This window comes from Ahaetulla prasina, chromosome 2 (genome assembly GCF_028640845.1).
Source record: "Ahaetulla prasina isolate Xishuangbanna chromosome 2, ASM2864084v1, whole genome shotgun sequence".
Classification (NCBI taxonomy): Eukaryota; Metazoa; Chordata; class Lepidosauria; order Squamata; family Colubridae; genus Ahaetulla; species Ahaetulla prasina.
The window spans coordinates 174828110-174851363 of NC_080540.1; the positions used below are offsets into that span (position 1 = coordinate 174828110).

Here is a 23254-nt window from a genome sequence, read left to right on the forward strand (position 1 = left end):
CAGATTTAGAATACACTTTACAAACGTCTAATCAATTATTGTCCAATCAATTATAGTTGCCAAAAATGATTACCACCAGCATTTATTTTTTTAAATTGACTTTCATTTTTTACCTTTCCGTGGACTTTTGGAAACCTAAGGTCTGCTGCCTTTGAGAGAAAATGTAATCTCCTTTCACACCTGATATTTCTTAATCTGGTTTGCAAACATAAAATTAAGTTTGCAAAATTTAATTTTAAAAAATAAAATTTAAAAAAAGTTTGCAAAATCTGAAGCATATGGGAGCTAGAAGAGGAAAGGTAGGACTCCAGGTTTTTGGAAGGGAAAGTTCAAGCTCTTTATACTTCCACTTTACAAGCTTCATAATAACTTTATAGTCTTGAAGGTCAAACTATGGGTTATAAATTAATCTCCCCAGGGGGTCTTGAACAAACTAAAGCAGGAAGGATTATCTTGCAAATGCAAAGCGAGTGAATTTGTCATTTGAAATCAATTCTTGGACATGGCTACATTTGCAGATCCAGCAATTTGTAAAAAAAATGACAGCACTTTTATTAGTTTTATCATGGCAGAGAGTCACACAAGGATGTGAGGAATGCAAGAAGTTATATTCATAATCCCCACAGTGGTTATTAATTAAGGGGAGGTGGATGTAAAATATCTGATGTATTCTTCAGTGGGACTACCTACAGCCTTTTTGGAAATGGAATGGAATTTCAAGTAGGGAATGAATGTATCAGAAATCCTTTTTCTTCAAAACTTATTCTAGATCCAGTCTTTATGCTATAATTGTCTATCTCATATGCACGTTAGAGCTAACTTTTGGGGGGGAAAGCCTGTTGTTTCCCAGAGTTGGCTATGTATTTGACCTGGACAAAGAATCCTTTTTTGTTAATTATGCATACCTAATTTTTATCCCACTTTTCCTTTTAAAATTTTATCCCCACAACAACCCTGTAAAGTATGTGGGGCTGGAAAAGAATGGCTGACGAGAAGCTCACCCAGGGACTTTCGGTTCTGATAATCCAGATCCACAAATGTTACACTGCTTCTTATTATAGTGTCCCACATGCACCTAAAAATTGTAATGATTTTAATGGGATTTGGATAAAAAGATCGTCTTCTGTGCTCCTGCCCATCTGGGTTAGACAACAACTTTACCCTGTGATCTGGTACTGCTGTCGTCTCCTTCCAACTTTAAGGCTAATATTAGTACTGACCTTTTCTGCTAAGGATTTTTTTTTTGGAAAGACTCCCTGGATTGTTTTGCCTCCAGCTCAGCAACGATTATCAATGACACCATGACTGGAAACCTGACCCCTAAAGAAAGTTTTTGCTGTAGTGACAAGGCAATCCTTCCAGTGCCATGGCTTCTAGAAAACAAACAGGATTGATCAGCTATGGAGGGAAAACCTGTCAAAATCCCAGGTAGGAGTTTTTTAATTGATATAGCTGGTAACTAGAAAACTAGGGGGACAATAGAAGTTGTAAGAAGTTAACGGACAGGCAGGATGCAGTCTTAGAATCTAATACTCAAGGACCCCATTTGTGGCAAACATAGAATGACATAGCTCCTGTCATCTTGTTGTCTGGTGTAGGTTTCTGATTCATACTGGGAAGTACCCAAGACTGTGCTGCACAGAATAGCACCCTTCCCTTCCCCCCACCCCCCACACTCCTGTTCATCTGCTCAGCCCGATCAAAGCCTTCCCAGCTTGTATTATACTTCCTGGCCTAGAATGTTGGCAGGTGAAAGGTGGAGGCATTTATGCCCAGGATTTGCTCTGCAACATACAGCTTGGGTTAAATTTGTTTGTGAAAGGGCTGTCTATGTTAAATGGGGGTAGACGCTGAGTACATACTGAGCAACTTGCTGCAAAGCTAATCTACTTGCATAAGAAGACATACAAATATAGCCAAACAGTATGATGAATATAGTTTTTATTCATTTTTATCTTTAAAAGGTTCTTTACCTAATTTATTCCATATCACTAAACTTACCTAATTTTGGTCTCTACCTCCATTTGATGTCTCTGTAGTAAAAATCCACTTTAGTTTGGCATGTTTCCCCTTGTTTTAATCATCAGGTTTATATGCTAGATTTCTTCCAGGACTTTGCAGTGGTATAAAATCCATCCTCCTTATATCCCACAACAGCCCTACAAGGTTGTTTGGGCTGAAAGAAAGTGATAGGCCCAAAGTCACCAGTGGCTGTGGATGGATATGAATGTGACTTTCTGATCCCAGTCCTACAACTTAAAAGACTATCCCATTGTGGGTTAATTTAATTTAATTTAATTTGTTAAAGCAAACCTCTTTAACACATTTCTTGGCTCAGTCTTTGTAAACAGCTTTGTAAATGGCTCATGCCCAACATTCCTTAGTTGTACCACTAATTACTACAACAATCTAACACAAATAGATTTCACAGAATATAATGTTGAAAAGGCACTACGTAGACTAAAACCATTTCTATCTATTGAACCTGATGGACTATGTGCATACTTCTTAAAAAAGCTTTCCACTGCTATAGCAGAACCCCTAAGCATAATCTTTGAAAAATCTTTCAGGACCAGCTCTCAGCCCAACCTATGGTCACTAGCCACGGTCATCCCTATCTTCAAAAAGGGAAACCCCAGACTAGTTGAAAATTACAGATCAATCTCTTTATGCTGCATCACCTGCAAAGTCATAGAATCAATCATCAACCAATCCATTATCCTCCACCTAGAAACAAACAATCTACTCTCTAATAAACAATTTGGTTTCAGAAAAAAATTATCCTGTAATCTACAACTTCTACACTGCAAAAACATATGGACTACAAATCTTGATCAGGGCAAAGCAATAGATGTAATTTACATAGACTTCTGTAAAGCCTTTGATTCAGTGGTACATGACAAACTACTTCTAAAACTAAAATCCTATGGCATCTCCGGATCCCTCCATAATTGGATAACCACATTCCTGTCAAACAGACAACAAGTGGTCAAAATAGGGAGCGCCCTATCAAATCCTGCACCTGTTAATAGCAGTGTCCCCCAAGGCATTCTAGGTATGCCTTATTCTAGGATCAACACTCTTCATACTATACATAAATGAACTTTGTGATCATATTATAAGTGACTGCATTCTCTTCGGTGATGATGTAAAACTATTTAACACCACCAACAATGCTGCTATCCTTCAAAAAGACCTTAACTTTGTGTCAGAATGGTCAAAAAATTGGCAACTCAACTAACAAATGCTCTGTCTTACACATTGGCAAAAGGAATCAGAACACAAAATACAAGCTGAGTGGACATTACCTTGTAGATGACCCTCACTCTGTCAAGGACCTTGGAATACTCATGTCAAATGATCTAAGCGCCAAAGCCCATTGTAATAACATCGCCAAAAAGGCATTAAGGGTTGTAAACCCAATCTTGCGTAGCTTCTTCTCCGGTAATATTACACTATTAACAGAGCATACAAAAGATTTGTTAGACCAATTCTCAAATACAGCTCATCTGTCTGGAACTCGCACTGCATATCAGCCATTAATACAATTGAACATGTCCAGAAATATTTCACAAGAAGAATCCTCTACTCCTCTGCTCGCAACAAAATACCTTATGCTACCAGCCTTGAAATTTTGGGCTTAGAAAATTTAGAACTACGCCACCTTCTGTATGACCTAAGCGTAGTTCATAAAATCATCTGATACAATGTTCTACCTGTCAATGACTACTTCAGCTTCAACCACAACAATACACGAGCACACAATAGATACAAACTTAAAGTGAACCGCTCCAAACTTGATTGCAGAAAATATGACTTCAGCAACAGAGTGGTTAATGCCTGGAATGCACTACCTGCTCTGTGGTTTCATTCCAAAACCCCCCAAATTTTAACCTTAGACTGGCTACTGGTGATCTCACCCCATTCCTAAGAGGTCTGTAAGGGGGTGTGCATAAGAGCACCAGTGCCTACCATCCTTGTCCTAATGTTCCCTTTAATAGTTCCCTAATGTAGTCACTGGTCTTCTAATGTAATAATTTTTTTGAAAGGTCTCCAGCATGTTGTTATTTTTTCTTCTTATAAAATGGGTATGGTAGTTACTGAATTATAACTTTTTATTTTGTATTATAGTCAGTGGATTATTTTATTATCTCCTATCTTTCATCAGTCCCAGGGCAGTCACAGAGAATTAATATAAATATATCAACATATAAAAATCTGACTTTTTTAAAAATGCATTGGATTGTGCTTACTTCAATGTAACACTCTTCTGATGTATATTCAAACAATATATTAAAGATGTATATATGTAAAAAACATTCTAATAGAAGGTGCTAGCTACTGCCTCATGCTCAAAGAAAGGACATATGAGTATCCGGATTCCATCAAAATTTTAAATCCTAAATTTCTGATTCATAAGATAATGGCAAAGAAGTTTCCAAGTTGATCATAGACAGAAAAAACTCAGGGAAATGGTAATCAGGTCTTTATCTGTTCGGAGCCAGAAATTTGAATTATCAGCCAGGTTCAAGATCTTCCTAGAAAGTCTTATGCACAAATTCCAGTCTTTTGAATCAGATTTATAATTTGATTCACTTTCCACTGAACCATTTTCTTTGTTTTGAGAAATATTATTTTGTGACGTATTTGCCCAAGCACCTTCTCAGTTTATGATGGAAAAGTTGGCTTTAATCCAAGCACATTTTAAAACCTGGCTCATTTCAGATCATATTCTTAAAGTGAAAAATAATAACATCATTGCACTTTTGTTGGTTTTGGAGTTTGAATTTTATTATTTGTGGGTAAGTGTTTTTTTTCCCCAAAATTCCTACTGTTTAAGTACTGTTAAATATTAATGAGTAGCTTAGAGGATGAGGGGCTTTGATCTCCTATCTCAGCTCTTGCTTGTTTATCTTGTTCAGTATTGCCCGGGGAATGCCAGCAAACCAACATACATCCTCATAGTGGTAGTTTAAACTACCACTATGTGCTAGACCTACTGAAGGTAATCTGAAAGTTATAGTTATCCCATAAAATACAAGTTTTGAATACAGTATCGCTGTTTAGAATTCTTAGATCCACTGCTAGCCTGAAGCTCTGTTTTTCTTCAGAAATTCTAGTTTGTGGGCTAATTCCTTTGTAAACACCAGTAACACCAACATTTTGTTTGGCTCATGAACGATTATGGGTAGAAGCCATACCCAGGGCAGGTTGGGCCCTTGACACCAGTTCCATTAGTAGTTCACGATCATTTCTTCCAGCCGTGATCTCTGGCAAGTTCTGCACTCAGTCTTGAAGCCAGAGAACGAACAAATGGTGATCTGAAAGTAAAGTGAATCAGTGGTTTCCACTGAAAACAAAATAATGGGGCTTTGGAACTCTCCATGGTAATAACCATGTTACAGAGAGCTCAAACCTGTGCAAATTCTTGCATTTCTCTGCTTTCATTTATTAGAAATGCAAAGTTCTAGCCCAGGTGGCTGTAAAGACAAAAGACCAAAAAAAAAAAAAAAGAAAGATGGCAAAATATTGAAAACTGAGAAGATTTCACTTTGTAGGTGGGAAGAATTGGATTTCTTCATTTAAGATTAAACATCATCCAAGCCTCTGATTCTGCTCCAATTTCTGATCCTTATTCACTTACTTCTTACTTAAAATACTGTATAGGGGTAACGTATGCATAGAGTATGTCAAATAAATAAATAACGGTGCATACTATTTATTTATTTATTTATTTAGATTTTTATACTGCCCTTCTCCCGAAGGATTCAGGGTGGTGCACAGCCAAATTATAAAAAACAACACAATGTACAATTAAAACAAAAACTTAAAACAAGCATAATCCATAAATGGCCGAAATTTAAAACAACCAGATTTAAAACCCTTAAAATTCATAAATAATAACTCCGATTAAAATTATTTAGGATTAAAAATTTAAGCCAGTCCCGCTTGAATAAACAAATGCGTTTTCAGCTCACGGCGAAAGGTCCGAAGGTCGGGCAATTGGCGCAAACCAAGGGGAAGTTCATTCCAAAGGGTAGGAGCTCCTACAGAGAAGGCCCTTCCCCTGGGGGCCGCCAGCCGACATTGCTTGGCGGACGGCACCCTGAGAAGACCCTCTCTGTGTGAGCGTACAGGTCGGTGGGAGGCATAAGGTAACAGCAGGCGGTCCCGTAAGTACCCGGGCCCCAAGCCATGGAGTGCTTTAAAGGTGGTAACCAAAACCAGTAACCAATACTGACACATTATCACAACTAAATTCAGCTGCAGGATTTAATTTAGAGAAACTGAACGTTCTAGAGAATTGGAAGTAAGAAATAAGACCCAGGGTCTCTGATGTTGATCCCCCCTTGATGTCAGCTGAAAACAGAAATCTGGATTACAAAGGCTAAGAAGGCTAAGAAATGAAACAGGATGTCTTTTTCAATGTCTGTGTGTCATCACTTTCTCCAGTGGTGATTCTAAATGATACCAGGACCTTTCTCTCCCTAATAGCAAAGCATATTTGTCCAGAAGTGAACTGCAAGTTATCTGTAATGTATACAAAGGTGGGAGTTCAACAACCTCTCGTCCCACACCGAACCTATCTTTCATGCATATGCAAACACAGGATCAGCCATAGCTGAGCTTTCAGGAAGAGCCAGAAAGTCCAGTTCTGCAAGCTAGGAAGACGGTTGTCAGGATGTCTGGAGAGTTTGGGGAGCTCACACAGACTCCCCTCCAGAAAGTATGGATTCCCCGCACCAGCAGGCGTCTGCAGCAACGCAGGGGATGTGAGTTGGGATGAAAAAATGGGTCAGCTCTTTCCCTTGAGGAAAAGCTAAGTTGTCTTGAGGGCGGCAGGAGGTTAGAAAAGAGAAGGGCAAGGCAGGGCAGAACAAAATCTTCTGAAGCCATGTTTTTGCAGGGATAATATATGGGAGCTCTATGAAGATGAGGGCTAAAGCAATCATTGGCTAGTGCCAAGGTCAGAAGTGCGAAGGACACCACTCTGTCTCTGACACCCCCTTTTTATTTCTCTTTCTCATATTCCTTCCCTCTCTCCCTCTCTCCCAAGCAGGAAGCCTGAACTTTTGTAGAGGAGTTTTGAAATTAGACAGAGGGCTGTGTGCAACCCTAAGGAGTCACAAGTACTCTCTAAGACCCAGCTTGCTCAGGCAGTAAGCGTTTATGATGAGGGAAGGTTTGAACATCTTCAAGTTTGGTCTCTGAGTTCAATCATCCTGAATGGGAGAGACTCTAATCTTCCCAATCATTTGCTCCCCAGCCCTGTATGGACTTCCAACATCCAGAATTCACAATAATGGTTATGCTGGCCAGAAAATCCTGCAAATTAATAACTATGAATCCAGAGATCACCAATGTGGAAAAGATCTGGGTTAACTGTTACCTATCCCACAATAGTCTGCTGTGCTGTAGGTTTTACTGAAAGACTCTATTGGTTGCTTTAGGATTCAGAGTTTTAATGCTAAACCAGAAAAGGTCTGAGTGTATTAGACAGAACACTATTTCTCTCTGTTTTGTGGGTTCCTGAATCTCATCACAAAATTAGGCTCAGTCTGTCCTCCTTTTTCCATTTCTCTTCAGCCTCAGTGCCACAGTTCACCAATTCACCAACTATGGTGATCATGGTAGGATTGCCAGCACGGGGAAAAACTTACATCTCTAAAAAGCTCACCCGCTACCTCAACTGGATTGGGATCCCCACAAAAGGTACGGAAGGGAATAAATGATTCATTCCAGGTGAATGGAATCAAAGGGCAGAGGGAGAACCTCTTAAGCCAACAGAGAAGGACTTACTTAAAAATACCGAGCCATCCTAGTCTCCATCTCCCTAGTGTTCAATGTTGGGCAGTATCGCCGTGAAGCCGTCCAGACATACAAGAATTATGAGTTCTTCCGCCCAGACAATGAGGAAGCTATGCAGATCCGGAGGTGAGGAGCTTATTCAGATCTGATTGGTATAGTGGAGAAGACGGAGGAGGTTGTTTCCTACCACAATGCCCACCGTAGTCTACCAGGATGCCCTCCCACATCCTAGTTCGATTTAACTTGGGGAGAGAGGCAGCAAATAAGAAGCTTTCAAATACAACCCTTAATTTTTGTTTTCTGAAGATGTTTCTGTGCCATATATGGGATCCAGGAGCATTCTTGGAAATAACTATTACGCTTGATTGTAACATTTCATTTTCCAATATTCTACCTTCCCATTTAATGTTCTCGTAAAAAAAAAAAATAGAGCCTTTAAAACACTCATATGGGACATAGAGTCTGGTGCCCAATTGAGTTGTCTCCTCCCATTGGCCCCCTGCATGGCATTGATTTGTGGACCAGGAGATATGGGTCTTGGCAAGACCACATTTTTGTTTTTTGTAAACATGACTGAAATAATAGCAATACCACTTAGACTTATATTCTGCTTCAAAGTGCTTTACAGCCCTCTCTAAGCGGTTTACAGAATCAGCATATTGCCCCCAACAATCTGGGACCTCATTTTACTGACCTCGGAAGGATGGAAGGCTTTGCCAACCTTGAGCCTGGTGAGCTGGTGAGAGGTGAGAGGGAGTCAAACTATTCTCCAAAGCACCTGAGGGTAGAACAAGAAGCAATGGGTGGAAACTAATCAAGGAGAGAAGCAACCTAGAACTAAGGTGAAATTTCCTGACAGTTAGAACAATTAATCAGTGGAACAACTTGCCTGCCGAAGTTGTAAATGCTCCAACACTAGAAATTTTTAAGAAAATGTTGGATAGCCATTTGTCTGAAATGGTGTAGGGTTTCCTGCCTGGGCAGGGGGTTGGACTAGAAGACCTCCAAGGTCCCTTCCAACTCTGATATTATTATTATTATTAATTTGAGCTTCGAACTGCCAAATTGCAGGCTGAATTTAGAGCCACTACAGCTCTAAATAATGCACATGAAACCTTCCACACATCTTAATGTGCTACTGAAAAACTAATTGTTGATATTGCATTATAAAGATGCTGAAAAGGGGAGGCTGTAGAGGAAGAGTCAGCATTTCCACTACCTCTTGAATTTAATTAAAAAACATAGCTGTTAATACAAAAAATGTTTCAAAGATTCAACATGTGAAACATAATTTGATGATGTGCCATCGAGTTGGTGTTGACTGTTAGTGGGTACATAGATTGGTTTCCTCCATGACAATCTGACCCTAACCTGACCTTTCAGGTCTTCCAACTGTGCATTCATTGCTACTATAATTGAAGCCATCCACCTTGATGATGGTCATTCGTTCCATCTCTTTCCTTCTACCTTTTCCAGCATAAGAACCTTCTCCAGAGAGCTAGGTCCAGAGGTGAAATACTCCCGGTTCGGACTGGATTGTGCCGATCTGGTAGTGATGGCAGCAGGTGGTTCGGAGAACCGGTAGCAAAAATCCCTCCCCCCACCCTGCCCATGCGCAGCTGAGTTGCACGATCGTCAGAGCTTCTTTTTTTTTTACTTTTAAAAGCACTTTTTAAATAACCTCTTTGGCTGAATAGGTTGTAAAAAAAATGGTTTTAAAAGTAAAAAAAAAAGATCGCACGCCACAGCTGATCACCCCACGCCCCTGCGCGCTGTTCTACTTACCCCATGCCTCTCTTTGGCATGCATTGCATATGCACCTCACATTTGGTGCGTGGTGTGCAGTGCACATGTGCGCACAGCGCGCATGCGCAGCCAGCGAACTAGTAGTAAACCGGTTCAGTTTTCACCACTGGCTAGGTCTTCACAGAACATCCACAGTAGGATAATTTGAGCCTGGCCGTTTGTGCCTTGAGTGAGAATTCTAGGTTGATTTATTCCATGGCCCTTTTGTTTGGCTCTCCACAGTATTTTCAGCAGTCTTCTCCAGTACCACCAATTCTCTTTCTAGCCTATCTCCTCAAACTTCAAGGAGGTAGCTTGAAGGGTTTGTCTCTTCCATATTCCTATATTTGTTTTTGTTGTTGTTGTTAATGTGGTTGGTTGGTTGATTGGTTGTTATTTATTTATTTTGGTGCTGCCACAGCAATGGATCATAGTGTGTGATCTCTTCCTTGCTATCTCTTTTAGACAGTGTGCATTAGCAGCTCTTCGGGATGTCCAAATCTATCTGAGCGTGGAAGAGGGACAAGTGGCGGTAAGATGGCAAAAGCCCATGTAGATCTAATCCTACTGTCACCTCTTTCAGGCTGCATGCCAATTCAGTGGCCTTGTCTTCTCCATTACCTAGGTTTTTGATGCCACTAACACTACACAGGAACGCCGTGCCCTTATCTTGCAGTTTGCCAAGGAGAATGGCTACAAAGTAAGCCGGGGGGGGGGGGATAAAGCCCATAAGAACAATGGGGTGCGACCTAGAGCTGTGTGCAAATTTGCGAAGCCTTGAGTGCCAAACCCTTAATGATCCTCAAAGTTGTAATTTTTTAAAACTATAGAAGGAGAAAATGAAGTATATGACTGGAAAGTAATCAGATTAATGTTTAATCAAATCAGTGTTAGTTCTTGTCCTGATCTCACCTTGTAGTTTTGAAGTCTGGACTTTGTCACCCTATTCAATTGCAAGGCTGGATCTCTCTGCTCTATTCTACATACACTCTCTGCCACGAGCAAATTCAGATTTGAAAATACAGACTGAATTAAGCAAACTGGGCTTTTGTTTTTTCTTTTATTTACTTACCTTTATCTAATTTACTTCCTAACTTTCATTTACAATGCGGAAGAAGCAAAGTTCAAAATCCTTTTGGTTACATTCATCTATCATTATAAGCCATTAAGATATTAAAAAACAGGTAACACCAGTAATTTTTTTATTCTAGAATACCTACTAAGACAATGCAGTTCAATTCTTAAAGTAAATTAATCAGTCCTAATTGTCAGTTAGGTGAGACTTGAGTCACAGTTTTGGCTGTGATTAGAGGAGGATGGTATTTTAAAAAAATAATTTTATTCGAAGCTGTTTTTAAAGAAACAACAATGCATACTAAACTTAGAAAGGAAAAGAAAAATAAATAAAGAATAAAAAGTGCAAGAAAAAAGAAAGAAGAGAAAAGAAGAAAAGAAAAATTTCAAGAAGTGACTTCTGATCTTCATTACAATAAATACAAACACAATTTATTCCTCATCCACTATAAAATTACATGCAAGTATCTCTTCTTCCCCTTGCCCATCCTCTACCTAGACACAAATCCATAAATCATTAACATTTCAGCCCTGTCTCAGCCAAAGTCCATAGAAGATTTCAAGAGTTTTATAGAAACATGTCTTTGTGGTCCTTCCATTTGCTTCTAGGAATCTTGATCTTTAATTTAGTCGGATGTTATCAGAGGATTTGCTCTCTCTTCAGATTTTCTTTTTCTCACCTCGAAGGCTACTTCAAGGCTTAAATCCTTTTTGTAAATTCAATAATGAGGCATTGTCCAAGTCATCTTTTCGCTTATCATTTGTATTTCCACTTTAACTGTCCTCTCTGTTTTATAATCCATATATTTTTCATTTTCCAGGATTTCAATAGCTTCTTTCTACTGTAATATTTCTGCCTCAGGTCAGACTTGTTTTAGCTCTTTGTCCTATAGATCTTCCAAGATATTCTCTTTCATAACTGTCATTTCCTTTTAAATATTGTTTTGGACATAATCTAGCCGTAGAAGCAGACATAACTGCTGACAACGTAGCTCCCAGTTTCTGTCCTGATTCTTCAAATGTCTCCTGGAGTATTTCAAATGGCATAACATGATCTGTCATTTTGTCTCAATGCTGATGAAAGGCAAGCCTGCCTCTTCATTTTTCTTTTATGCCTAGAATATTTAGCCCCTTCTAGTATCCTATTTCTGAAAACATAAAGCCTCAAATTTTTATTATGATTTAAGGTAAACTGAATAATTTCGCTCCCATGAAGGTCCTCTTTATTTCTATAATCATTTTCAAAATCATATAACAAAAGCCCTAGTATTTCAAAGTTGTCTGTTCCCTTAATTCATTAATCACTTTCTTGAATTAAATTGATTTTCATTTGGAATTAAAATCTTCTTTAGCTTTGGCCATTAATTTCAAATTCTTTACATTCTTAAGCATAGTGTTATCTTTTTTCTTTTATTCCAAAATAAATGTAAACTCACTAAGTTTGCTCTCCATTTTTAGTAAGGGAAGGAAGGACAAAAATACATCCTTCCCCTCCAATAAGGGACATTTCCTAGATACTTTGGTTTGCCTGTTGCCCTAGTAACTTGGAATTCACAAAGATAACCTGTCCCTTTAAATCACAGTTTATGTTAAAATGGAAATATGAGATATCACATCTGGAAGGTACCCAGCAGGGCTGTTGTTTTTTCTTAACTAGATTTGCAGGTTGCATATTAGATTAGGCATCTAACCACCATGTACATTCACTTGCCTTTCTCTCCCCACTACCACCATGTCTCATACTTCCAATAGATTCTGAAAGCTTACATAAAAATACAGCAACTGCAAAATTTGTATAATCGAAGAAAATGCTTCTGTCAGGAGCAATTAGAATAGAATAGAACTCTTTATTGGTCAAGTGTGATTGGACACACAAGGAATTTCTCTTGGTGCATATGCTCTCAGTGTAAATAAAAAGACAAGATACATTCATCAAAAATCATAAGGTACAACACTTAATGATAGTCATAGGGTACAAATAAGTAATCAAATCATACTTTAAATTTAAATTATCAAATCATAAATTATGGTGATTTCATATCCTTTCCGCTCTGAAATTAATTGTTTTCACCAGTTGTAATAGTTGATTGGTGGCTGACTGCATAATCTTTTTTTTCTCTTTCTGTGACCCCTCCATTTGTCACTGGAGGTTTTCTTCATTGAATCCATCTGCGATGATCCGGACATCATTCAGGAAAATATCAAGGTAAAACTCTTTTCTGTGCTTTCTGTCAGATATTTTGGTAATGTCTAAAAGTCTGGAAGAGAGCTAAAGCCAGTTATAAAATTTATATCTGTCCATGTTCAGGGGCATTCATTTGCATAGTTCAAAGGGATGGGACTTGGCCATCTTAAAATTCATTCAGGTTTGGTGCAAGGGTTTTGTGTGGTATTCAAAAGTAAACTGACAGCCATAATGGGGCTCCTTTGGGGCAGGGGGTTAGTGCTATTGGAATAGTGCTACTGTGAAATAATAGTACTGTACTCCAGAAAAGTGTTACATCAGTGTTAAAAAGCAACCTGAAACAACAGCTGATGAGTACATGAAGAAGAAAGTTGTGAAGCACCCCAAGAGAAAGCTAGATAGTGAATAACTGCATCCATCCATCCATCCATCCATTCTAGCTGCTCACTCCAACAGATTCTGAGTGGCTGACAAAATCAAGTACAAGATAAAACAATTGAAAACATAAATAACACAACAGCCTTGGGAAACAATACAATAGCCACATCCTTCTTTCCCCACATATTAAGTCCAGGTCTGGGACCTAAGCCAGGTTTTAAGGGCACTTGGAAACCTTAGGACAGTGAGGACCATCCATATCTCTGAGGGAATGCTGTTCCAGAGGGTGTGACTGTGAGGGAGAAGGCATATTTCCTAGGTCCCACAGGTTGGCAGCATTTAATATAAGGGACTTGAAATGGAGCCTCTCTGTCCAAATGTATTGGGAAGGCAGAAACAGTGGGATGAAGGTGGCCCCTTGGGTAACTAAGCCCTGTGACATGAAGGGCTTTAAAGGTAAAAACCAGCACTTTTTTTTATTTGCATTTATATCCCACCCTTCTCCGAAGACTCAGGGCAGCTTACACTGTGTTAAGCAATAGTCTTCATCCATTTGTATATTATATACAAAGTCAACTTTATTGCCCCCAACAATCTGGGTCCTCATTTTACCTACCTTATAAAGGATGGAAGGCTGAGTCAACCTTGGGCCTGGTGGGACTTGAACCTGCAGTAATTGCAAGCAGCTGTGTTAATAACAGACTGTCTTAGCAGTCTGAGCCACCAGAGGCCCTTTGAATTCCACCGAGAAACCAACTGGCAGCCAATACAGTGATGACATGTGGCCACAATGAGAAGCTACCGCTCATGCTGCTGCATTTTGAAGCAGCTGCTACTTCTGAATGGTCTTCAAGGGCAGCCCTATAGAACACCTTGAAGTAGTCCAATCTGCAGGGCCCCCTGGTTGAAGGAAGCAATATACACAATATACCTGTGGCCACAGCTGCCATCTGCTCTTGGAGCAGCAGCTGTGAGTCCAGGAGGACTCCCCCAAGTTGTACACAGGTCTTGATGGGGAAATCAAGTCCCATCCAAGACAAAGATGTGAATGTTCCCAACCCAGGAGGACCCAACAGCCACATCCACTTAGTCTTATAAGCACTGAGCCAAAGTCTCTGTGTCCTTCCCATCTGGATCCAAATAGTTTCCCAAAAGTGGATCAATATCTTGACAGATTTCCTTGCACAGTCTGGTGTAGAGATGTAAAGCTGAGGACACCTCCTTCCTCCCTGGATTTCCAGACTCATACTAATCTAGATAATGACAGAGATCACCAGGCTGACTGGGTGTCTCTATCATATTCTCTATCCCCATCCTATGTTCTCTTCTTGCCTGGTGTACCACCCACCCACAGCAAGTGAAGCTAACCAGTCCTGATTATAAGGACTGTAACCGAGATGAAGTGGTGGAGGATTTCCTCAAGAGGATTGACTGTTACCAGAAAACCTACCAGCCATTAGATGATGAGTTGGACAGGTAAGGAGGGAATGTCTCTGCTACTGTGTTGGGGTGGGCAGGTAGACCCAAGGCCATCTGCGTTGCAGGGCATTTGAATTTTCAGTGGCTTGCAAAACATGGCATCAAAAAGATATCAAGCTTAAAAAGTCCCCCCCCACACCCCTCAAAAAAAATTGTACTGCTCATGATAGTATAAAAAGTTTTGGGGAAAACTTTGTGCCGTTCTCTTTGGAAAGTAAAAGAAGTGGATTGCCAAGAATTGTGTTGCCGGTTCAATTTTGAGTATCTATTATGTCAACAAGAGACCCCTGGATATCCACAAGAAGTTGTTTAGGGGGTGGAATGGAAAAATGTTGGGTGGGAAAGGAAGGCATCTCCTGCTGCTTCACACAATATGCATACACAATTCCAAATACGACAGTGCATTTGCATGTAATGAAAATAAATTAAATGTATTCTGTAACTGGCACCAGATTTTAATAGTCGGTTTTATTTTTCACATTTGTGGAAATGGGTAAAATGTATATGTTAGGTACAGAAGGTAGGAACTTCCACACTGCCAGCATTATTTCAGCCTCCAGATCTGTCACAAAACAGATCACAATCAGAAACAGTCCACAATCACCTTCATTTCTGCCTCTCATGATACACAGAGAACACCATGACTCATTCTGGGTACAGTATATCCTCAAATTATGTTACCTAATCCATGTCATATTATCAGAAGAATCTGAGGGAGGAAAGAGACCTAAATAATTAAAACTTGTGTGCCATTATGTTGCAAGCTTCACTCCTTTTGTAGGCATGTTGTGGCATCACACACACACACACACACACACACACGGAGGGGCCTGTGTGGTGTTTTGTCATTTTGACAAAATTGCCAGATTCTGTAGATGCTTCTGCTGTGAACTACCATTACTTGTACAGTTACAGATGTTCCTTCTCCTCCCAGTCTAAAAAAAAAAAAAGTAATTTTGCAGCTTCCTATTTATCAGTATATATGTAATCAAACACTCAGAGACAGTGTTGCTATTCAGCTGGTTCGTATCTGTTCAGGTGAACCTGTAGTAATAAAAGCTACTGGTTCGGGCGAATCGTTAGTAAAAAAATGCTACCGAATCGGGTGATCCAGTAGTAAAAAAAATGCTACTGGTTCATCTGAATTAGTATTTCTGATGCTCAGCTGTGCCACACAATTTCTATTCGCTAGAAAGCAGAAAATCCTGCTTTCTAGCAAATCTAAATCCTGCGGCACAGCTGTTCCCTCCTCACTGTTCTACTTACCTTCTTAAGCCATTTCCGTGTTGCAGGGTAGTGCCTGTGGTGCACATGTGCATGCAGTGTGTGTTTGGCATGCATTGCATGCACATGCAGAGTGCATTTGGTGTGCACCATGCATGTCCATGTGCACCATGCATTTGGCGCACACCGCGCATGTGCGCACAGCAAACCGGTGGCAAATCTTGGGGGGTTTCACCACTACACTGAGATCCTCTCAAGGTTATCTGGCCCCTATTCTTCTGTCACATTTAAAAGTCCCTGTGAATTATGAAGCTGAAACAATAGCAGGTTGACATTTTTACAACTAAGCACTTTTTCCAAAACAGCTGTGAATATGTTTTGCGTGTTGAAACAGCAACTGAATTAGTAGGAAGAGAATAATTAGGTTCTAAACAATGCATACGGGGAAAAGGCAGGATTTGGAACAGATTTGGAACTTTCTGTGAAGGGTGGGGAGAAGAAAATAATGGAGAAAGGGTGGGGAAGAGAAAGTACAGAGAGTAAAGAGCCAAGAGGCAAGTTGAGACATGAGTTTCTACCTGGAACTAAATTAACTTTTTAGAAAAATTGTAGTTATTCAATTACTAGCTTTGCAGCAGTTCCAATAAATTGGACCACAGTCAGAAATAAATGATGCAGTTCCCCCAACCAGAGTCAACATGCGCTCACTAGAGGCCAGAGGTGAATCTCAAAATGGCATTCTTTCTGCTAAGGAAAACAAAACAAGTACTTTATCTTTTATATTTAATCCCCTGTCTTCAAGTGAGTTTTCCAGTAAAACAATAGCCATGTTTCCAATTGTTAAATCTGTTAGTAAAGGTTAGGAAGTTTTTAAGAAGGCTGACATTCTCACAGTGCTTGCTAGCTATCTGATCATTGCATCACAGGCTAGAATTCAGCTCTATAATTCTATTTTATTCGTATATCTAGTACTGGTATGTACGAGAGCTATGGTCTATGGTATATAGTATTCCGAAATTAATTTTTGCTTGTTTAATTTTGGGATGACTATTCTATCTCCATTCTTTTTAAATAAAAGATAAAATTTCTATGAGAATATGCTATAGGAGGCATTCTTAAAAAAACAACACTTAATTCTATGATAAATGGACCCCATCTTGTATTTTACAGGTAGTTCTCAACTTACAACCACAATTGAGCCCAAAATTTATGTTGCCAAGTGAGAAATTTGTTGAGTTTTGCCCCATTTTACGACTTTTCTTGCCACGTTTGTTAAGTGAATCACTGCAGTTATTAAATTAGTAACACCTTTGTTAAGTGAATCTGGCTTCCCCATTGATTTTGCTCGTCTGAAGATCACAAAAGGGGATCACATGACCCCAGGACGCTGCAGCTGTCATAAATATGGACCAGTTATCCAGCATCCGGATGTAAATCACATGACTATGGGGATGCTGCAACAGTCGTAAGTGTGGAAAACAGTCATGACTCACTTTTTCAGTGCCATTGTAACTTCAAACGGTCAGTAAGCAAGCAGTTATAAGTCAAGGACTACCTGTATTCTGACAATACAATCTTTTCCAGTCTAATGCCATGTGACTATATTTCCCAATTCTAAGCCCAACACATTTGGAGATAGGGTTAGGGAAAGTTGGTATAATTTTGGCGAACATTTACTACCAGTACTGAAAATTGGTAGTAAAATATTAGATGTTAGGAACTAATCAGAAGCGAATTATCCTGGTTAAAAATGCCACATTTTTAAAAACCAGTATTTAAAGAAAAGCAGGCACTAAGAAACGTTGAGTGCAGCTAGTTATCCCACAAAGCTAAAGTTGAGCTAAACTCCCAGAAAGCCCGTGATAGATGGTAAAGATGGTGGAGAGTCATAATTCAAACATCTGGGAAAGCCAGACTTTTCCCAGTCCTGATTATAACTAATGAATGGATTAGTTTCTACAGTACAGATCCATCCAAAAGAATGGCTCCTCAAAATGTGACTTGGGTTATTCTTTTTACTCTAGTTCCCTGTCCTACATTAAGATCTTCAATGTTGGCAGTCGGTACCTAGTGAACAGGGTTCAGGACCACGTACAGAGTCGCACTGTTTATTACCTGATGAATATCCACGTGACACCCCGCTCCATCTACCTCAGTCGGCACGGGGAGAGCGAGCTTAACCTCCGGGGGTGCATTGGGGGTGACTCTGGGCTATCTGAGCGTGGCAAACAGGTATGCTTATCACATTGTTATATCTTGGTATGTTGTTGCATGAAAGCTGTTTCAAGTCAGGCCAAGCAGCATGAAAGCATTAGCAATGGATAAATTCAGCAGTTTGATGTAGTGATCAAAGCACCAGGCTTGCACTCGCAGAAAGAGCCTGTGAGTTTCATTTCTTCCTTAGGCATATAAAACCATCTGGGTGACTTTGTGTCAGTCACTCTCTCCCAGCCAGGAGAGAGGCAAAAGCAAAACACTTCTGAAAATCTTACCAGGAAAACTGTCAGGACTAGTCCAGGCACTTGCCTGGAGTTGAATCAAACCAAACCAAACCAGATCAAATCAAGTTTATTACAGTCAAAGACCAGAGCCAAGAACAAATAAAAACACTCAATGAATATCCAGTTAAAAATTCTAGAATAAAAGTAATAAATAACAGATAAAATCTGTATTAAAATTACAATTTGGCTTCCAGTCTGTCAGTGGGATTCAGTTAGTTCGCACCACTTCGGGAGAACCGGTTGTTAACTTTCTGAACAGTTTGGTGAACTGGTTGTTGGAAGAAATCATTAGGGCAGAGAACCGGTTGTTAAATTATTTGAATCCCACCACTGGGCCTAACTATACGATAACAATCCATAAACTGCGAGGCCCGTAGTCATTAAATACTAAAATGTGAAGAAATAGTAATGCAAAAGGGTTTGCCATATTAGTTGTGTAAAATTTGCCAAGGTGGATAAATCACGTTTCTGACAAATCCCCAGTGCTGCTGTGCAGAATCTAGCCACCTGCGCTGCAGTTACATACAGTCTGTTCATCCTTAAGCAGCCACTGGAGATAAGCGGTGTCAGAATGGCCAGAGTACCTATCAATTATTGGGATGATATGTTTTCTTCAACTATCTCTATAAAAGGAGCATCGAAGGAGTATGTGTCCAATGGTCTACACCTCTCCTGAGCCACAGGAGCAAGGTGTCAAATCTGGCTTGAAGGCACATAAAATTCAGCAGAATAAAATGTCCTAAAGCTATTTTTTTTTGTTAAATCCCTCTGAAAATATTTAGGGAGCAGCCACATAGGAATCTTTGGAATAAATATATCCCCAAAATTCAATCACTGGATCTTTTATTGGGTTTACATAAACTGAACCATTAAAATCAAAAGTAAACCATCATTAACGATTATAAAACTGGAGGCTTTCATCTCAAAGCACCTGATTTATCACAAATCTAAAGTCCTCTACATCCTTTTATCTGTTTTCCATGGAGTTTCTAGAAGTTCCATGGAGTTTCTAGAAGTTTTTAAAGAGGAGAATTATGAACTTGCATCCATGAGGAGACTGGATGTTCTGGATGTTGGCTGCTATTCATTTGATGACAGCTGTGATATTTAAAGAAGGTTATCCTCATGAGATTTTCCACCCAGGTGTCCATTAGATCCAGGAGCTCCAAATTAAGCTCATAGTCTTCAGAAAGTTTGAACATAGGGCTTGTGTTCCTACTTTCAAATACAAAGTGTGGATTCTTGGAAGAGAAGGGCAGGAGCCAAGGGTCCTGTTTTTGGCTGAGGGCAAATGTGGGTGATTCATATCTAAATTTTTTCCATATTTTTTTCCCACCCTCCCTTTCTTTGTCAGTATGCCTGTGCTTTGGCCAACTTCATCCGTTCCCAGTATATCCACGACCTCAAGGTCTGGACAAGCCACATGAAACGCACAATCCAAACAGCAGAAGCACTACATGTGCCCTATGAACAGTGGAAAGCATTGAATGAGATCGATGCGGTGAGAAGCTATCCTTAACACATCCTGGTTCTTAAATTGGGAGGTGGCCCTTAGGATTGCACATTTCTCTCACTCTCATTTACCGCAAATTGCCTTCTATGACCAAGAGAGGCCTAACTCTCAAGACCAGAGTTCCTTCTTTAGCCTCCTCCTGCGGAAAGCATAAGAGAGAAACCTGATCCCTTGCTTCTTCATAAACTGTCTTTCAGCTGACTTTTCTTCTCAGTGTCCAGAACTCAAGGATTCCAAATCCTGCATTTGTTTCAGGGTGTCTGTGAGGAGATGACTTATGAAGAAATCCAGGCCAGTTATCCACAAGAGTTTGCCCTGCGAGATCAGGACAAGTACCGCTACCGCTATCCTAAAGGAGAAGTAAGAACTGCGCAATCTGGAACACGGGTGGATTTAGGTAGCAGGGGAAATGGGCAACTCTAACATGCTCCCAGGAACAGAGAAGGATGGGAAAAGGAAGTATTATCACTAATCAAAGAAAAACGGCTAAAATTGAAATCACCCTTAAGGTTCTAACGAAAAGCAGGACAAAAACTCTAATCTAAATCAACACCAACCGAGAGGCCTCTCTAAATTTCTTCCTTCAGTCCTATGAAGATTTGGTGCAGCGCCTGGAGCCGGTAATCATGGAGCTGGAACGGCAAGAGAACGTGCTGGTGATTTGCCACCAAGCTGTCATGCGCTGCCTCCTTGCCTACTTCCTGGACAAAAGTGCAGGTACCAGAGTCCATTTTTCCATATTGCAAGACTTTCCTCTCCCGCTTCCTGGTTTAGTCTTCTCAGCTGAGAGTCTGGGAGGAAGATGTTGGCAAAACCTTCTGTGTGTGATTCTTCCTGTATATTTCTCTTCCCCGTAACACTTGCCAGGGGGAAAAAAATTAAGTTTTCTCTTTTAGATTGCAAGAGGTTGCATTTGCAAATTGGATGGATTGTTCTTATGCACCAGTTCTTCCTCTTCCTTATAGACACTCTGTATAGTTCTAGAGATTACTTTTGTTTCATTTGCCATTCTTCTTTTTCAGAGGAATTGCCATACCTCAAGTGCCCACTGCACACTGTTCTCAAGCTCACCCCAGTGGCATACGGTAAGTCCCTCCCTCCTGGGCAAAGATCCACTTGGACAGCAAAAATCAGAAGTCTGTTTTAGGGGAGCATGTAGAGATAGCCAGTGATTAGGCACTGAAGATGAATTTATTGCAAAACAAAATATAATATGCTCGTATTGCTACCTAAAGTATGGTTATCCACTAGTGGTTGGGAGTAATGCTAATAAGCTTCCTCCCATTTTGTGGCTATGTACAGTCATTGATACATTCCTTCAGAGGCTTTTCCTGCTTGTATAAATACTGTGGAACATGAAGGAAGAAAAAGCAAGAATTGCTGGCCTTTTCCAATTTATTGACTCCAATATAGTTTGCCATTGCTACTTTCTTGATCTTTTTGACTTTCTCTGTCCACTGTAAGCTACAGTCCTAGTACGTTTTTGGTTGTCTTACTAGACAAATCCAATCCTGCTTAAACTAACTTCTCTAAGATCAGATAAGGCAAGAGTGTCAAACTGGATTTCTTTGAAGGCTGGATCAGCATTGTAGTTCTCCTCCAGCAGCAATCTGCTGGCCAAAAATGGGCCGTGTGGGGCCCCCCCGCAACATGTTTTTGGTCAGCAGAGTGCTATAGGAGGCCGTAGAGGCCAAAAACGGGCCACGGGGGGAACGCACATGGCACATTTTGGCCGGCAGAGGCACTGCAGGCCAGTCCTTTGATATTTCCAGGCCAGCCCTATGGGCCATATTGAGTTTGGCACCCCTGAGCTAAGGTCAGTTGTGCGTTGCCACCTAGTTGGACTACAGTCGTTAAACATCTACTTGTACAAAGCTACACATCTCCTCTTCTATATTCATCTCTGCACGCTGCACAACATTGTGTTTCTGTGAACAATCAGCAGCCTATTGGTGACAACTGCCATATTGGAGTTCCAGCCATTTTAATTCTGCTCAATTAAAAGGAAAAAACAGGCAGTTCCGAATCAGGCATTCATACCAACCAAAGCAAGTCATGACTATTTTCAGAGAAGGGAGTTTGTGCAGGCCTAGCATGTCATCTTGAAGCCGATAAAGCCACTGGCAGTGAGTGTTTGGAACTCCCATCTACCATCAGTAATTGGGGGTTCATTCTTTTGGGGACAGGCTGCGAGGTGGAATCCATTTTTCTCAATATTGAGGCTGTGAATACACACCGGGAACGCCCCACGGTAAGGAGGATTCCTGTCACATGGGAGATTTTATATGAAAACCTCTGGAAAGAGGTTGTGAAGGAAGCTGAGATTGGCAAAGGGCTTGTATGACCTGAAGCTTTTCAGCCCCATTGTGTATTCCTGCTTATCGACTTGACAGGTGCTCCTGTTAAAGATCATTGTATTCAGAGTTGCATCTCTCTCTCTCTCTCTCTCTCTGTAATATTTTCCTCTTATCTTCACTCCCTGCTCCCAAAACACCCTTAGCATTTATCCTACAAAGCTAGCCAGGCCCCCTTGTATCGGCACTACCGCGCTGTGCCAATGGCTAGCCCTGAGCCCACCAAACAACCCTGCTGGAAAGATCTGGGGCGTTCTCCTCCCTCTTGCCTGTTTGACCCTCAGGTAAAAGAATCCTCTCTTCACCTGACCCCCTAACCTAATTCTGCCACATCGGACTTTAATCACTGTGCTTTACTGTGCTATCTCAATGCTTTTACTAACCTGCCGTTGAGAAATTCCTTCTAAGCACAAAGACACGATTTCATGGTGCCAAATTATTCACAAGAAAATCATATGTACATGACAAGAACTAGTCCAATATTCTGCAATGGGTCCATACTGAAAGAAGTGGTAGAACTACTCTTCTCTGCCCACGGGCAGAGTTGAGAAACAGAGCCAAGATACACCGGCTATAATTCTAACACTCTGGATACTTGAAATGACTAATATAAATGGATGTAGATAGGCTTCAGTTCTTTTCTGAAAAAAAAAAGTTTTTTTTCCTTTTTAGGTCATGGTGGTGCTTTAAAGTCTTTCTTTCCTTTGTCTTCTTGCAGAATGTTGATGTGTCACGAGAGCCTACGGAAGCCCTAGATACCGTGCCAGACCATTATTAAACTTAAAACACTAAAAACAAAAATAAACTTACTTTATTGAAGAGGTTCTATTACTAATATAGATATACAGTGCCATCTAGAGAAACGTGACTGGAATGCAAGTTCTGAACTACTTCATATCACTTTATACATGTAGATATGTCTCATCCAAAATGTCTTTGGGAGACTCTCAAC

At 40.2% G+C, this 23254-nt stretch overlaps 1 protein-coding gene across 4 annotated transcripts; it reads left to right on the plus strand.

Moving 5' to 3' along the window:
- Positions 1-1273: 1273 nt before the first annotated feature.
- Positions 1274-23208, plus strand: PFKFB1 (6-phosphofructo-2-kinase/fructose-2,6-biphosphatase 1). Of its 4 annotated transcripts, none has more exons than XM_058170943.1 (15): positions 1274-1428; positions 7588-7713; positions 7839-7935; positions 10060-10126; positions 10220-10294; positions 12818-12874; positions 14586-14707; positions 17959-18166; positions 19790-19936; positions 20204-20308; positions 20536-20665; positions 20971-21033; positions 22135-22199; positions 22449-22586; positions 23021-23208. In XM_058170943.1, exons 1-15 carry the CDS (start codon positions 1401-1403, stop codon positions 23078-23080), a joined length of 1488 nt encoding a protein of 495 aa, XP_058026926.1. In that variant the 5' UTR covers positions 1274-1400; the 3' UTR covers positions 23081-23208. The 4 variants fall into 4 exon arrangements, with proteins under 4 accessions (XP_058026926.1, XP_058026928.1, XP_058026924.1 ...); XM_058170941.1 differs by lacking the exon at positions 1274-1428 and adding an exon at positions 6669-6773; XM_058170944.1 differs by lacking the exons at positions 1274-1428; positions 22449-22586 and adding an exon at positions 6678-6773.
- Positions 23209-23254: the final 46 nt, after the last annotated feature.

Coding starts and splice junctions, on each gene's coding strand:
- PFKFB1 (XM_058170941.1), top strand. CDS start 6,683: ATGTCTGGAGAGTTTGGGGAGCTCACACAGACTCCCCTCCAGAAAGTA. Junction 10,295..12,817: donor CCAAGGAGAATGGCTACAAA/GTAAGCCGGGGG, acceptor TTGTCACTGGAG/GTTTTCTTCATTGAATCCAT. Junction 14,708..17,958: donor TTAGATGATGAGTTGGACAG/GTAAGGAGGGAA, acceptor TTTTTACTCTAG/TTCCCTGTCCTACATTAAGA.